General features: G+C 35.2%; 2 protein-coding genes across 3 annotated transcripts; one reads left to right on the forward strand and one right to left on the reverse strand.

Annotated features, from left to right (window-relative positions):
- The first annotated feature begins 500 nt into the window (after window positions 1-500).
- On the forward strand, window positions 501-2,513 carry LOC137717933 (uncharacterized). Its single transcript, XM_068457442.1, has 3 exons — window positions 501-679; window positions 1,104-1,582; window positions 1,937-2,513. Exons 1-3 carry the CDS (start codon window positions 527-529, stop codon window positions 2,379-2,381), a joined length of 1,077 nt encoding a protein of 358 aa, XP_068313543.1. The 5' UTR covers window positions 501-526; the 3' UTR covers window positions 2,382-2,513.
- Window positions 2,514-2,629: 116 nt separating this feature from the next.
- On the reverse strand, window positions 2,630-12,276 carry LOC137717932 (aldehyde dehydrogenase family 3 member H1-like). Of its 2 annotated transcripts, none has more exons than XM_068457440.1 (10): window positions 11,937-12,276; window positions 5,285-5,353; window positions 5,042-5,138; window positions 4,726-4,932; window positions 4,508-4,623; window positions 4,282-4,386; window positions 4,029-4,201; window positions 3,807-3,897; window positions 3,304-3,453; window positions 2,630-3,125 (listed from the first exon to the last, which is right to left on the reverse strand). In XM_068457440.1, the coding sequence occupies exons 1-10, from the start codon at window positions 12,162-12,164 to the stop codon at window positions 2,886-2,888; spliced, it is 1,476 nt and encodes a 491-aa protein (XP_068313541.1). In that variant the 5' UTR covers window positions 12,165-12,276; the 3' UTR covers window positions 2,630-2,885. The 2 variants fall into 2 exon arrangements, with proteins under 2 accessions (XP_068313541.1, XP_068313542.1); XM_068457441.1 differs by lacking the exon at window positions 11,937-12,276 and adding an exon at window positions 7,362-7,690.
- Between the last annotated feature and the right edge of the window lie 1,358 nt (window positions 12,277-13,634).

Here is a 13,634-nt window from a genome sequence, read left to right on the forward strand (position 1 = left end):
TTCTGACACCTGCATGGTATATATATATTTGGATTATTTGTTTCCCTGTAAAGCAGCTGTTGACTACGTAGGTTTTTACCTTCTCTCATGCTCAATTACCTTTGGAGGTTATTACCATTTTAATGCCTCTGATCTTATCTTTAAGGTTGACTAGAAAACATCTCAACCCTTGAAGGCCAATATAACAATATAAGTAAGAAAGAATTATCTGTCCTCCTAAAAAAATTCTTCTCTACGACCAATTTATGCAACCGGTGTCTCACGATAAGTAGTTGGGTTGACTAGCATGTGATAAGCCACAAACGTGACATCGAATGCATATAACTGTTGTAGAGAAATTATTTCTCGTCCGATTGATTAACTGAATGAACTGATTATCAATGAAAGGCCTTATAAAACGCTGCTAGTTTCATATTTGGCAAAACACGCATTCTTGTGGACATAGCCAATCTTTTGATCTCTCTTTTTGTTACCTTCGTTGTTCTTCTTCTTCTTTTGATCTGTGCATGGTGCGTGATTTTTACTCATGCGTCCTCTTATCCCTTCCATTCGGAATCTGTATATATCTGCCTATAAATCCATTGTCAAGAAATGGCGACACATGAAAAAGAAATCATGCTCAGCTCCACAAGAGGAAGCCATAGTTGACCAATTTCAAGACAATGATGTGATTTTTGAGGTAAATATATTGTTAGATTGCCAATTTTGCATGATTGTTCAATACATATATACATAGTCTACATTAACAATCTTACAACATAATATGAGAGCAATATTCCTCTTGTATACAAAATGATCAAAATTTATAAACAAGAATTGCGTGTGGATATGAATGTCTTAGAAAGATAATAAAATTTCATTGTAATATTAACTTTGAAAATCAATATGCTTTTTCCTGTGTTTATCTAATTACATGCATGCATGCAGATTAACGATAACCTTGATAATCAATATGCTGCAACACTATGCTTCCATAATTAACAACCTCGTTTTTTCACGTGTTTATCTAATTGCATTGCATGCATACATATTAACTAATTTGTATACGTAGTATTGATCAAGATAGATTTTATATGTATACATATACGTGTATATACATACAGGAAGTGGATGAGGATACAGAAAAGAAAACCATGCATGGATTGCACAGCTTTAGATGCATTAGCCTGCAAAGAATGCGACGCCATGATCCATCAAGCCCTAGAGGTCTCAAAAGCGTGGACTGCATCTTTAACGTGTCTTCTCCTCGTTTCTCAAAGAGCTCAAGCCCAAAGAGTCGCACCCCTTCACCCTCCCTCAAGAAAACTAAGAGCCGGAAAAGCTGGCCCGATTCTGCGGTGCCCTCTCCGGCAACCCCCACTACACCGGGGTGTACTACTAAAAGCTCAGACTGCACGCCCGCCCATCCCTTTCTCTCAAAAAGTGAGAGCCGGAAGAGCCCCGCCCCCATCATGTTTTCTAACTCATCTGGGATGTTGAAACCCCCAGCCATTGAGACGCAGCTTGAGTGCACCTTAGAGGAGCTGTGCTTTGGATGCCAGAAGAAGATGAAGGTCACAAGGGCTATCGTCAAAGACACCGGGTTGGTTACCTTGTCCTTGATTTACTATGCAACTATTCTCGTCAAAATGTTGATCACGTCTCTTTTTCATGTACTTGTACGTATATATGTGTGTGACTTAACGACTCAAAATGAGATCTCTTTATCAAACATGTTATGACTAGTATGAATGGCTGATCATATTGTTGACTGCATCTTTTATGAAGGTGAAACTCTAAATAGGCAGAAATTGGATCAACAATGTGATTAGTAAATGTGGCACGGAAGCGATACTCCAGAACCAAATATCATTTGCTCATATATATATGGGTGAAGCTTAGATCATTTGCTTACTTGTTCCTAGTATCTTTTCATATTAATGTATTTTAATGGCAGGCAATTGGCTCAAGAAGATGAATTGGTAACAATACAAGTGGAGCCAGGATGGAAGAAAGGAACAAAGATTACATTTGAAGGATTGGGAACTGAGAGACCAGGTGCATACCCAGCAGACATAATCTTTGTGATTTCTGAAAAACGACACCCTTTGTTCAGAAGAGAAGGAGATGACTTGGAGTTGGCACTAGAGATTCCATTGGTGGAGGCTCTCACTGGCTGCATCATCTCAATCCCTCTGCTGGGTGGAGACCAGATGAAGCTGACGATTGACGACATCATATATCCTGGCTATGAAAAGATCATATCCGGCCAAGGCATGGCAGTCTCTAAAGATGAAGGAAAGAGAGGAAACTTGAAGGTCACGTTTCTGGTCGATTTTCCGACCGCCCTCACCCATGAACAACGATTGGATGTTCAAACCATTTTAGAGGATTATGATTGATCGTCAGTGATTGTAGTCTTTTTTGCCCCTTTCATTTTTTCATAGTACAGATGGAATCCAATGCTTCATTTGTATAATATAGGTAGAAGCTTTTGTAAGACAACCCGGTGTTTATATATTGAAGAGTTTTAGCACAGAACTAGGCGTAACCAAGTTAGTTAGAGCATTGTGATCTTCCCGCTGCACCCAAGTTCTAAACTCATTCACCTAGTTTAGGTTAGAATTAAATATGGCTCGGATAAAACCCACGAAATGCTTTAGCTTTGGAACATGATATTATAAGCAGCAAGAACATGATTGTATGATTCAATTACAAACACATTTAAACATATAAATCTATGACATTCACCCCCAACTTTTACTCTCTCCAATTCCCTTTTCATAAACAATCAAGCCTTTGTCAGAGTGAAATCAGAACACTATTCGTATATTATACAATGAAAGACTTCTATAAATCTGACCGAAAGAAGAAATCACACGAGCAAAGCGAGATCCTATTCTCTCTTAAGCCTCAGGCCATCCGAACAGAGCACGGATTATGCTTAATATGCCACCGCCCATAAGAGCCTTCAGAATTCTTAGCTTCCCCTTTGTGTATGGTGGGTACCTTATGGAGGCATCGCCAACAAAACCGCGATAAACAACAGCCTTCTTATGGCTAAAGGCGTCGAAGGAGAATTTTCCATGGTATGCACCCATTCCACTCTCCCCAACTCCTCCAAAAGGCAGGGAGGGTACAGCAAGCTGTACCATCAAGTATATGTAATGCAAATTAGATTCTAAACAGAGTTTGGAATAACGGAAATAGATTAATCAGCGTGCATGTGACTGTGCGGTGTTATATGTAACAAATGGAAATGCCAAGAATGCATCGATGAACATGTACAGTCTTGTTTCAAGAATTTCGAGGGTGAAGTATTACATGTAAAGTCGTGTCATTGATAACCAAACCCCCGGCAGATACAGTATTTACAAAGTGCTCCTTCAGCTTCTTCTTGTTGGTAAACAAATACGCAGCAAGGGGCTTTGCTCCTGAGTTTATCAAATCAAAACTGTCTTCCAATTTGTCGACCTGTTACAAACAGAAGGGAAGATATTGCATTGGATCTCCAGCGTCACGTGCATATAAAAACAGAACAATTCAATCATACAAATGCTACTCTTTCAAAAATGTTTCCACTATTAAAATATGGTAACGATCAGCCTACTTTTTTGCGCATGCTGAAGGAAGCTAGACTACTTTCCTTTCAAATCATCCCAAATGAGAACCATGTTAGATATTCTGTTACCAGTTCACAATTTGAAAAATCTGATTCTATAGCTTTTGATCAATGTGCTGAGACTGCCAGAGCTGTTTAAATATTTTGCTGCAAAAATATTTCGTTGAAAGCACAAACTCACAACAACAAAATCTGTGGTTCTTACCGTGACAATGGGAAGCAAAGGGCCAAATATTTCCTCAGTCATGATCAAGGAGTCTTGTGGGACATTGAGCAAGATGGTGGGAGCTATCCTCCTGTGATCAAAAGGAAGAAGCATTAATCGCATTTACGATACAATGCAATACCCTATTAATTCACAGAGAGAGAGAGAGAGAGAGAAAGAGAGAGAGCTAAGAAGAGAGCAATCAGATAAAGTATAACATACAAGTTGGTTTTGTCCATTTCACCTCCATGGACGATCTTTCCAGAAACCTTATCCTCATCCAAGAGCTTTGTCAAGCGAGCAAAGTGATTAGGATTCACAATACGAGACAAATCTTTTGATTCTAGTTGATTCTTTCCATAGAAGTTCTCCAATTCTTGTTTCAGAGATTCCACCTGTGAATAAAGATAATGAAACAGAGGCACAGACAGAAAAACAAATTCAGATCTCCAATGGGATATGAGGGTAACCTTACCAGCTTAGGAGCAAAATCTTTTGTTGTTACGATATAATCAGGGGAGACGCAAGCCTGTCCATTATTACACCCCCACTTACCAACGATTATGCGCCTACTTGCAACCTTGGAGAAACAAAATGACAAGTTTGTACATGAGACGAGATGAAAATCGCAGCACTGTAGTAGCAGAAAGTAAACTACATCAAATATTATTGAGGCTATGCAAGAAGGAAGATCTCTATACTTGTAAGTTGATGCCGGAATCAACGATAACAGGGGATTTTCCTCCAAGCTCCAAAAGAACTGGTGTAAGGTGCTTTGCAGCACTAGCCATCACTATACACCCAACCCTACCATTTCCTACAAGTTTAAATATAATATTTTCAATCCATTATAGAAAAATCAGCTGTAATCTAAGGAAAATGAAAGATCAGAACAAATGAGAGGAAAATGACTGAGAACCTGTGTAACATATCTTATCCCACTTTTGCTCTAATAGTGCAGATGTTTCAGCAACAGCCCCCTCAACGACTCTTATACAAGAGCTATCCATATATTCACCTACAAGTTTTGCAAGCAATGACGATGTGGCTGGAGCAAGTTCTGATGGTTTAAGAACCGCAACATTACCGGCCGCAATGGCTCCAACAACTGGATCAAGTGAGAGTACTGGAAAACAGATACTACAAAATTATTTTTGTTTGAGGACAGGATTAATTCGAACTATAGAGCTCAATGCTCAACTTTAAGAAAAAAAAAAAGTCCAGTATGAACGTACAGAAGGGATAGTTCCATGCTGAAATTACTAGTATAGCACCAAGAGGTTCAGACACTATTTCAGCTGATGCAGGAAAAACTGTTATTGAAGTTTTAACCTGTAATTAAAGGGAAATATTAGTATGTTACTCATGGGGAAAATAGATAGAATACAAATGTCAAATCAACTCAAGAAATGTCTGTCTTGACAAACAAAATGACAACCATCGGTTGCCAATCAATGGAGTTGCTGACAAAGACAAACCTTTTCTGGCTTCATCCATTTCCTCAGCTCCTTAATTGCCAAATTACATGAGTTTTTTATCATAGCTATCTACACGAAAACCATATAAACCAAATATGAAGTCAATAACATATAAGGCATTCATGTGAAGTTTTCACAGAGAAGAAATTAATTGGAGAAGGGCCTAAATAATAGGATGACTTTATTGGTTAGGTAAGCATTTGATTCGATAATTGTCTATTTCGCAAGCAGGAGAGCCAAAAGATTGTGTCCACAACCACCAAAACCAATGGCTGACAAAAAATGCTCTCCATTTGTTTACCAATTTGAGAGAGAGCCAATTTTTCAATCCAAACTGTTCGGGTGCAGAAACATCCGATTGGGTGAACCATGAAATCCACACTTCAGATTCTGACCCGCCATCTCCATCTTTGTATGGTGTTAAAGCAAAGCCATATCCACAGTAGCACATATGTAAGATATCTATAATTCAATACAGAAGTATACCTATATACATATATATATATATATATGTGTAAGCGTATATATATTGCTAGATATCCAACATGTTATGTTGCTAGACTATGAATCAGCACCACATATTCAAACACGGGTTTACCTAATCAATGGTTCTGATAGTCTGGAAACATAAGATACTGGACCTTTCTAACAAATCAGGCATTTGCAAATTTAAACATCTATCTCTACTACAAATAAAAAACACCCAACAATCTTTATTGTTGTCAAATTTATTCCTGTAAGTTTCTCAATAGTTTAAAACGTTTTTGCCCTGCAGACACCCCATGCGGTTAATGGAAAGTTCATTCTTTACCTTTTCTCCGCATCACACCTACCTATATATTAGAAAAGACAAGGCTTGACTTATCTCAAAGAATAAATATTTTAAGATATATGAATACTTATGACACCAAACAGACATGAAAAGTACTCCTCAACTTACAAGAGTTATTGACTTACTACAAACCCCATAATAAAGCCCTACCCGGCTAGCCCCTCCCCACCAAAAAAACAAAATTGGAAGAGAAAAAAATGCGAGCAACCTTCTTAGTTCTTATTCTACCTTCTCGGCTCTCCTCATCCTACAATGTTGAACGATCATTTGAACCGCCTACTTTCTTGGTTGCTATTCAAAGATCTTTTTGCAAAAAATTAACTAAATCCGAAATCGTTTAGACATCTAATGGTTATTCAAGAAATTAGACAAACTATGATTCTCAATTAAACATTGAAATTTTGACACTGTTAGTCGACCGGTTATGCAGACTTGATCCCCAAAGGTGATATAGAAAGTAGACAGTTCCGATCATCAAACAATATTGCATGATGAACAAGAAAGCCGAGAAGATTCAAGTGAGAAGGTTGCTAGCATCCAAAAGAAAAAGGCTGACTTTCAAATGGAGGGAATGCATCCTCACAAATAGTATGAGAGACAAATTTATCCGTGCAATAAATCTAGTGGGGTGTCATTGATTACCCTTGTGATCCACTCCACCCACTTCTTACATTCTTCCTGCATAGCTTATTAAATATACCCCACATAATGTATGCATCAGAACTACCAAGTGACAGAAGCACGATTTTCCTACCCCAAGTGACAAGGACTCCCCACCTAGTATGAGAAGAATTTGGAAATTATGATCCGGATTTAGAGTCCAATGGAAAGCATAAAACCAAAGAGACACCATTATGTAATCGAAAAATATGCACAAATAAAATCGGTTACAAATTTTTAATCGAACATAAAAGTGGATGAACTTTAATTAGACAATGAAAGGGACACTAAAACCGTACACGGCTTACTTTTGTGGGATCCATTTGTGCATATTTTTCTAGGCAACTGCAATCAGCATTTAATAGTGTCGTATTGAACTAAAGCAATCAGCAAATTCTAGTCACAACCCAATTCATGATTTAGCGTATAGATATGAATTATTGACATGAGAGAGAGAGAGAGAGAGAGAGCATGCCCGCATCAAATCATTCAGAAACCAACAAAAAAATTCGATCCAAATTTCTCAGCAAATTTTAATCACAGCCTAATTCACTGGCGAGAAATTAAATGGGGGAATCGGAGGACCTCATAGACTTGGGATTCGAGTTCAGGCTTGGAGAGGTCGGAGCGGAGAGCGTTGACGATCTCCAGCTCGTTTTCGGTGAGGAGCTTGAGGATGCACTCGAGCTGCGACACCCTCCATTGATAGCTCCGAGTCTTGCCGGAGGCGAAGGTCGCTCTCAGCTCCTTGGCCACAGCAGAGGCGGCTTCTTCGTCGAAAGGCTTCCCCGAACCCATGGTAGAACTAGAAACGGATAGACAGAGTAGAAGATAAACGTATGTATATATGTGTGTGTGTGTATATATATATATATTAATTGAGTGTGTGGGAATAAAAGTGTGGAGGTCTCTCTCTATCTGACTTACGAACGAAGAGAAGAAAAGTCGTTGATGGAACAGACGATGTCACGCCCGAGATTAAACCTGAAGGGCCGGAGAGAGACAGGGTTCCCGACTTATGGAATTGGGTTGTGATTTGTCACGTCATTTGAACTGTTAAGTTTTTTTATTCAAAATAAGTTATGACTTATTTTAAAGATTTTTTATTTTATTTTATTTTAATATATTGATATTTTTAGACTAAAGAAGGAAGAAAATCAGCTATGTCATACAATGAGCAATTTATTTAATATCGAAGAGAAATACCACAAGGTCATATTACTGAATGACATGTTCAAGATTATTTTGGACACTTCAACACTCATTATTCATATAAATGTCACCCTAGTTCCATTAAGTTCATCCTCAAAACTATAGAATTTGTAGAAAATCAATTGAAAATATTATGAACTTTAAGCAATATTTTCTCATTACATAGTGCGTTGATTTTAAACATGATCAGGAATGGACTAGTATTTTTTAGGATTTTTATCACAAATGGTCTCTGAAATTGACCTTCACCATCAAGATAGTCCCTAAAATTAAAAATCAATCAATGTAATCCCTGAAAATAGGTGTCGCAAATCAATGTGATCATTTTGTCACAATTCTGTTAAAAATTATGTTAAGTGCTAATGTGGCACATAAATAGGTCTCACAAGATTTACGGGTTTTTATCACAAATGATCTCTGAAATTGACCCACACCATCAAGATGGTCCTTGAAATTGATCTACATCATCAATATGGTCCATGAAATTGAAAATCAATCAATGTAGTCCTTGAAAATAGGTGTCGCAAATCAATATGATCATTTCGCATAATTTTGTAAAAAAATTTGTTATGTGCTGATGTGGGTTTAATAATTAATTAAAAAAGTTGTCTAAATACCTTTTTGCACAATGGTAGGGCCTACTCTAAAGTGAGCTCCATTCCATAAATTCTCAAAGGCACAAAGCTTAACCGAGGCCTAAGAGGGTGTGTAGAAATAGTTTTCAATCAACAATGGACGCACATCGATTATAACCTCATTATCTCAAGGCAGACCTCGTTGTTCTTTGCATCACTTGGGAAGCGCCGAACAAGCTCTCCAAGATTAAGATTGTGAGGATGTTGATCGCCTAAATGTTAATGGTGATGTCCCAGAAGTCGTTACCAATAGGCCAAGCCGTCACCAAAGGTGATCTCGATCCAGGTTCAATTCGGTGAAGGATGTCGAAGTGTGTAAAGATAGGTGTATTGAGAAATTTTTTCAGAGAATAGAGAGTGAATGAGGTATAGAAATGTAGACTGGGATCGGAGGAAATTGTAGGACTAGGTTTTTGGGTTGACAATATTTTTATTAACTATTAAATTATTTTGTAATTTTTTAAAATTTAATTAGACTCGTTTACCCATTTATGTGTCACATCAGCACATAACAGAAATTTTGACAGAATTGTGACGACAATACTACATTGATTTGAGACACTTACTTGAGGGACTACATTGATCAATTTTCAATTTCAGGGACCATTTTGATGCCATGGGTTAATTTCAAGGATCATTTGTAAGAAGAAGGAAAAAAAAAAAAAAAAAGAACTTATGGAGTTCATTTATGTGCCATATCAGCACTTAACAGATTTTTTTAACAGAATTATGATAGAAGGATCATAGTAATTTACGAAACCTATTTTCAGGGACTACATTGATTGATTTTCAATTTCAGGGACCATCTTGATGGTGATGGTCAATTTCAGGGATCATAAAGAGTTCCACTTTGAGAAAATTTCTTTAGCATTTCTCAAAAAAGAAAAAAAAGCTAAGGAGACTCTCAAAATGAGACTTTCTATAAATTATCCATTATCTCATATTTTTGGTACAATTCTCGTGCCCACCTTATAAAACGTTGTGCTAAAAAAAATGAAGTGGTGAAAAATCTATAATAAGTTATATTTCGAAAGAATCTCCTTAGTATTTCTAAAAAAATAAAAAAAATAAATAAATAAAAAAGAAAAAAAAGAAAGAAGCTATTACTACGTACATCTCTCTCTAGTGAGAGAACAATATTACAGAGTCAGTACAACGTTGTCAGTAATTCGAATGAATAACCAGCAATGAATAAATATCATGAGTTGTATGACCAAAAATAAAAAAATATCATGAGTTGATGATATACAGCTGGAAAGCTATTGGCCAGGTCATCGTATATGTAAACTCAAGTCAAGTTGAAACGAAACCCACAAGTCATGGCTCATGAGCTATGATCCCATTTCATAGTAAACTAAACGAAATTCTTTTAAATAAATAGATTTTTATGGAACGGATTTACCGTTACAGTAAAGTTTTAATTTAATATGTATTGTAAATATAATATGCTTCATATAGATTGTTCTCTTTGTAAAGATGATGCCAAAAATGTATTTTGAAAAATGGAAAAGAGAGAAAGTAAATTACTATAAATTATCATTCAAATGTCCACGTTAGTGGGGTTTTGAATTAATTTTTTAATAAAAATATATAAATAAAAAATAACTTATATTTTCTAATATTTTTGTGTGTACAAAACTATAAATAAACTTTAATTTAACATATAAAGATCAATTGTTATGCGTGTAATTACGTGACCAGAGGCTAGTAAAATAGAATGTGAGTGTGGAAAGAAATTTGGATGCAGTGATACAAAATAAGGATTCAAATAAAATTTCTCTTACAAGACCATCAAGGTTTTAATCTAAAAACTATCTTATTTAGGTCCTTAAGTTTAAAGGAAATAGTCTCATTGAAAATTTTCAATTAATTAAATATGAATTTGATTGAACTTTAGCCCTTGAAACTAAAATTTTCACATAAAATCCAACATAAGTTTTTTACTTGAATAAAACTCATTGACTGGATTCTACATGAACAAATTTATTAATTGTGTTTGACTTTACACATTTGCCTATAATATCCTTATTTAAATGATTGATGCACACAACAAATTCCATGTGGATTGTATGAAAGAATTAATGATTTCACAAAGAAAAAAAATTTAATGTTATAAATTATCTAATATATGTAATCTTACATGCATAAAACCTAATTTCAATCAAAATATATGAATTCTTGGGTACATTACTATATAGCTTATTTACATTTTTGTAACACTTTGTATCATGATACATTCTTTTGCTATTTATGACTTCATAATATTACATTGTTTTTATTCATTTACTCAATAAAAAAATTTGAATTTTTTTTTAGCCTTTTCATATTATTACATTGTAATATAATGAGGGTCTTTGTATCTAGGATTTATATGCCTGACACAGACACATTTATGAGATTTATAATCCCATATACACACAATATGGGATTATAAATCTCATATATGTCAAACATATAGAAATATATATATTAATATTAATATAATGAGGTTTTTAAAATCAAGGGACTTTAATAAAAAATTGAATACAATTAAGGTTTTAATTAAAAATTATTAGTGACAACGGACGAATCCAAAGTCTCCGTTTATAGAACTTCATAGCTAATCAATTGTACATGCAACTTAGGAAATTAATTGGCTGAAATGTTTATGAAACTTGCACAATCGGCTAAAATGTTAAAAAAAACTAAATATTGATTGTCAAATTGATCGAACTCTCTTACAAACTCATGATATCATCTTTATAATCCATCATTTCACCCTTATAGAGGTTTTATTTTTGTAAATTTATTAATTTACCACCTATGTATTGTGGACGCATTAAAACAGCCAATTTTATATGAAACTTTAGCACTTTTTGAATGTTTGAAAATTGAAATGACAAATAGAATCACTGCAATTACCAAATTAGGTACGAAAGGTACCCAGACCGACCTCGTCCACCCCAACCTTATCCTTCATGATTAATAAGTCAAAATATCAAAAATAAAAAAAGAGTGTTATCCAGACATCTATTTTTACTTTTTACATACTCCTTTCAATTTTCAGTTGTTAGATCGGACGAATTGAAGAAGATCAATGAACAAATATTAACAAGAGTGTGAAGAAGGTAAAGGGAATGTGTGAATAACATCATCCAAACAAAACCCCACAAACCAAAAGATAAACTAGAAAAGCACACAAAGATGCAGATGACGTTTTACTGCATTGACGGTAAGCAATAAAGATTATGGTGTGAATTCAATTCTCATCAATTTTCCACCCCTCCAACATTTAACAATTTAACACACTAACGTGGAGAGAGAGGAACCTAACCTCTTGAACGTAGGCTTCAAATTCAGGTTTGGAGAGGTCTGAGCGAAGAGCATCGACGATCTCTTGTTCGTGATGCTCCGCCACCTTCAAGAGGTTGTTCAGCTGCGACTCCCTCCACTCGTAGCTTCTGGTCTTGCCGGAATTATAGCTGGCCCTCAGCTCCTCAACCATGGTCAACGCATATTTCGAATCAAAATACATCCTCTTCTGCTCCTCCACCGTCGCCATGAATATATCAAATGATATATCTTCTGAATAAAAGTGAAAAGATAGGTTTTACGAGGCAAGGAACAAAACAAACGTTATAAAAGAGGTGTGTCTTTGTTTGTATATCTCGTGCATTTGCCTTGGGTGAAAATGCTTTTCGAATACAGTGTGGTAGGTGACGTTGGTCTCTCTACTACTCTCAAATGGGAGTGTAACACACGTTACGTTGGGAGATATTATAATATTTATTTGTGTTTTGTGTTTTGTGTTCTTGTTTGAAATTTCAAGGCGTAGGAAGGGAGAGCAAAAGAGTCGAACACTTGTTTGTAATAGATGAGATGATATAAGCGTTTTGGGTTTTTCTTCCGTACTTGTATTATTAAATAATAGAAACTTTAACAAAAAAATTTCGGTACTGTTTACTTTAACGAAAAATCACTCTTACACTAAAAACTCAATCCTGTTACTATTTACTTTATCATTTATTTTGTCTTTATCGTTAAAACTCAAAGTTTTCAAGCCATTTTCATTAATTTTCTTTAAATAATACAGGTAGTTGACAGTTTGGATTGGACGACCAAATAGAGGACTTCAATCTAACAGCTTTAAAAGTTGTATCATTTAATGATACGGAGTATGAAATTTCACACCCTATTGTTTTACCATTAAAACTAGGGAGTTCTAACAAAAAGTCTACGATACTGTTCATTTTAACGAAGAATCATATTTTTACATTAAAAAGTCAATTCTGGTACTATTTACTTTACCTTTTATTTTATCTTTATCATTAAGATTCAAAATTTTCAAACCATTTTTATTATTTTTCTTTAAAACTATAAACTCTTATTTCGTAAGTCGTGTAAATTATTGTGAATGTCTTCGTTGAATAAGTCTAAAAACCTCGAAGTCGAAATCGAAGGAGGAATATGTGCTACCAGGCAACAGGTATATAGATCTACTTCATAAACGGTGTAATAATTATTTTCAACACAAAATCTTGAATTTTTGTGGTTCTAAATAGTTGGTTAACCCAGCTTTGTTACGTCTGCTCCTTGATGAGATCTAATTAACAAAATAATAGTATTAATTAGGTTAACGACTTGGTTCGTTCATATAACAGATTCAAATTCAAGAAAATATAGCTTCTTTTTGGTCAACAAATGTATAACAAGAGTACACATGTTTAGGGTTGAAATCAAATTCGGGCATTACTTCGTGTGTAGAAGAGTGCACAAAATCGAATACTTGTTTCTTTGCATTTAATGAGTTAGTTTCTATTTATTATAGTGATTTAGTTTATTTTCAGTTTCTATTTATTATGGTGATTTAGTTTATTTTCGTATTATTGTAGGTCTAATTGGTGAAAATAACAATAAACTAAATGGAGCATTTTGGAGCAGTTTTGGACTTGGATTGGTTAGCATGCGTGCGAAGCATAATGGATGGACGTTTTTGGAGTTTTACATGTGCTAAATATGTCCTACAATTTGG

This window comes from Pyrus communis, chromosome 15 (genome assembly GCF_963583255.1).
Source record: "Pyrus communis chromosome 15, drPyrComm1.1, whole genome shotgun sequence".
Classification (NCBI taxonomy): domain Eukaryota; kingdom Viridiplantae; phylum Streptophyta; class Magnoliopsida; order Rosales; family Rosaceae; genus Pyrus; species Pyrus communis.

Excerpts from the sequence above, each read along its gene's own strand:
- LOC137717933 (XM_068457442.1), top strand. The coding sequence starts at position 527 with ATGCGTCCTCTTATCCCTTCCATTCGGAATCTGTATATATCTGCCTAT. Across the intron at positions 680-1,103 it reads ACAATGATGTGATTTTTGAG|GAAGTGGATGAGGATACAGA; the intron begins GTAAATATATTG and ends ATATACATACAG. Across the intron at positions 1,583-1,936 it reads GCTATCGTCAAAGACACCGG|GCAATTGGCTCAAGAAGATG; the intron begins GTTGGTTACCTT and ends TTTTAATGGCAG.
- LOC137717932 (XM_068457440.1), bottom strand. The coding sequence starts at position 12,164 with ATGGCGACGGTGGAGGAGCAGAAGAGGATGTATTTTGATTCGAAATAT. Across the intron at positions 4,624-4,725 it reads GGATAAGATATGTTACACAG|GAAATGGTAGGGTTGGGTGT; the intron begins GTTCTCAGTCAT and ends TTAAACTTGTAG. Across the intron at positions 3,126-3,303 it reads TCAATGACACGACTTTACAT|CTTGCTGTACCCTCCCTGCC; the intron begins GTAATACTTCAC and ends TTGATGGTACAG.